We start from the raw sequence: 2,737 nt of genomic DNA on the forward strand, positions 1-2,737 counted from the left end.
TGTGGGTGCAGGGCAATGTCCCCTGTGCTCCTGGAGGGATCTCCTGAAGCCAGCACACCCCAGAGCCTGGGGGATGTGTCAGGAGGACTCTCCCAGTTTCTCTGTGGCACAGGAGGAGCAAGAGGAGCAGGAGGAGGAGGAGGAGGAGGATGTGGTGCAGAGCGGGGCTGCCCTGGGCACCGTCAGAGGGACAGGGCAGGACGGCTCCTGCTGCCAGGGACGGCTGCAGGGGCTGAAGCTGGGGCTGCAGCCAGGGCTGCCCAGGGCTGTCCTGCAGAGCAGCTCCTGCAGCCCTCAGGGCTCTTGGCCAGCCCAGGGCATGTGTCACCTGCCAGGGGCAGCTCTCAGCCTGCCTGGCAGCTCCCCATAAGACGCTGCAGGGGAGAAGTTCCAGGTGCAAGGAGCCACCCCCATCAGGGCAGATTCCTCCTGCTCTGGAGATGGTGCTGCATGGCCAGGGCTGCTCTCAGCTCTCTCCTAAAGGGAAGGGAAAGGGGTTGTCAGCTTTGGTTGTGTCCCTGAGCCTCCTGCACTGTCAGCCTGGGCATCAGCAGATGGGCCTCAGATCTCCCTCAGAAAGTGCCTCCTCAGCCTCCTCTCCCTACACACAGCAGCAGCAGCACCTTGGCTTGCAGCATCTCTGTTTGTCTGGCCTGCCCTTAAGGCCCTGCTGCCAGGGAGATGCCCCTGGGCAGTGCCCTGTGCTGGGAGGGGTCTGCAGGGCAGAGCTGAGCCCCCAGGGCTGGGCTGGGCTCTGGGAGCGCTGGCATGGACAAGGCTTGGATAGAGAGAAACAGCTCCCAGCAGGCACAACTCCAGGCAGCAGAGAGCCAAAGCAACCCTTGGTATCCCATCTTGTCCAACTGCACAGGGAAAGAGAGAAGAGTTGGAGAGATTGATTTTGGAACTGGAGTCTTCAAAAAGGCCACGTTTCTTTTTAAATGCAGTTTTAAATTTGTACATCCTGTACTAGAGGAAGGTGAAATAAGCAAAGGGCACCTGTGTGGGACCAGCAGGCCTGACTGCAGTGGGGCACAGGCAGCCCTGTTTTCCCTCTGGATTCCCCAGTGTTCAGCCTGAGAGCATTGCTCAGGACAGGATTTCTGTCCGTTCAAAAAAAACCAGAGTTACTTAGCTGCCCAAACCTACACTCAAACAAAAAAAAAAAAAAAAAAAAAAAAAAAAAAAGAAAGGTAAATTAAATTTTCCCAACAAAGAGAAGCAATTTTGATTGCTTGTGTAATAAAATACCATAGGATTGACTCAAGGTACTTTGTCCAAATTCTCAATGTTGTCTTTGAACAGCTCAAAATGCCCAGAGTGAAGGAATGTCCAACAGCAGCTCCATCAGGCACTTCCTCCTGCTGGCATTGGCAGACACGCGGCAGCTGCAGCTCCTGCACTTCTGCCTCTTGCTGGGCATCTCCCTGGCTGCCCTCCTGGGCAACGGCCTCATCATCAGCGCCGTAGCCTGCGGCCACCACCTGCACACGCCCATGTTCTTCTTCCTGCTCAACCTGGCCCTCAGCGACCTGGGCTCCATCTGCACCACTGTCCCCAAAGCCATGCACAATTCCCTCTGGAACACCAGCACCATCTCCTACTCAGGATGTGCTGCACAGGTTTTCTTTTTTCTTTTCTTTATGTCAACAGAGTTTTCCCTCCTGAGCGTCATGTGCTACGACCGCTACGTGTCCATCTGCAAACCCCTGCACTACGGGACCCTCCTGGGCAGCAGAGCTTGTGCCCACATGGCAGCAGCTGCCTGGGCCAGTGCCTTTCTCAATGCTCTGCTGCACACAGCCAATACATTTTCCCTGCCCCTGTGCCATGGCAATGCCCTGGGCCAGTTCTTCTGTGAGGTGCCCCAGATCCTCAAGCTCTCCTGCTCACACTCCAAACTCAGGGAACTTGGGATTGTTGTGGTTGGTGTCTGTGTAGTTTCTGGCTGTTTTGTGTTCATTGTTTTCTCCTATGTGCAGATCTTCAGGGCTGTGCTGAGGATCCCCTCTGAGCAGGGACAGCACAAAGCCTTTTCCACCTGCCTCCCTCACCTGGCTGTGGTCTCTCTGTTTCTCAGCACTGGCTTTTTTGCCTACCTGAAGCCCTCATCCATCTCCTCCCCATCCCTGGATCTGGCCGTGTCGGCTCTGTACTCAGTGGTGCCTCCAGCCCTGAACCCCCTCATCTACAGCCTGAGGAACCAGGAGCTCAAAGATGCCCTGAGGAAAATGATGACCAGATGATTTCTGAAGCAACCAACTTCCCGTTTTCTTCTGCATAGTTTTCGGATTGCAACTCATGACAGGCCAAATAGCCCTTCCCATTTCTTTGGTAGTTTTCAATGGGACTTTCTGTTATTAAATTATTCTCAAAGAAATTTTTTAATCACCCCCATCAAATTCACTGTCTGCCTCTTGAATTTGACCCAGAAGCTCTGTAAACCAGTGTTTTTGCTGTAGCTACAGTTGAAGAAAATAAACTACCTTGCAGTGCCTGTTTTATCTGGGATCCCAGCTCAGAGACCTGCATGAAGCTAGAGGGGAGAAGGGGAAAAGTGTCCCAGCAGAGCAGCACGGCCAGGGAGCAGCAGGGATTGGTCCTTTCAGAGCTGCTCTGCCCAATTCCACCCTGTCCTTGCCAGCCCTGCTGTGGCTGTAAGGCCGGAGTGCTCTGGCAGCTTGGTCCCTGTCCTGCTGCGCGTCCCTGCTGTGGCCACAGGCAGGGCCAGGCCATG

At 54.7% G+C, this 2,737-nt stretch overlaps 1 protein-coding gene across 1 annotated transcript; it reads left to right on the plus strand.

Annotated features, from left to right (window-relative positions):
• Positions 1–1,328: 1,328 nt before the first annotated feature.
• On the plus strand, positions 1,329–2,246 carry LOC139603614 (olfactory receptor 14J1-like). Its single transcript, XM_071454504.1, has one exon. It carries the CDS (start codon positions 1,329–1,331, stop codon positions 2,244–2,246), a length of 918 nt encoding a protein of 305 aa, XP_071310605.1.
• Positions 2,247–2,737: the final 491 nt, after the last annotated feature.

The sequence above is a fragment of the Agelaius tricolor genome, unplaced genomic scaffold, assembly GCF_023055355.1.
Source record: "Agelaius tricolor isolate 1412-34295 unplaced genomic scaffold, bAgeTri1.0.p SCAF_40, whole genome shotgun sequence".
Taxonomy (NCBI): Eukaryota; Metazoa; Chordata; class Aves; order Passeriformes; family Icteridae; genus Agelaius; species Agelaius tricolor.

Coding starts and splice junctions, on each gene's coding strand:
- LOC139603614 (XM_071454504.1), top strand. CDS start 1,329: ATGTCCAACAGCAGCTCCATCAGGCACTTCCTCCTGCTGGCATTGGCA.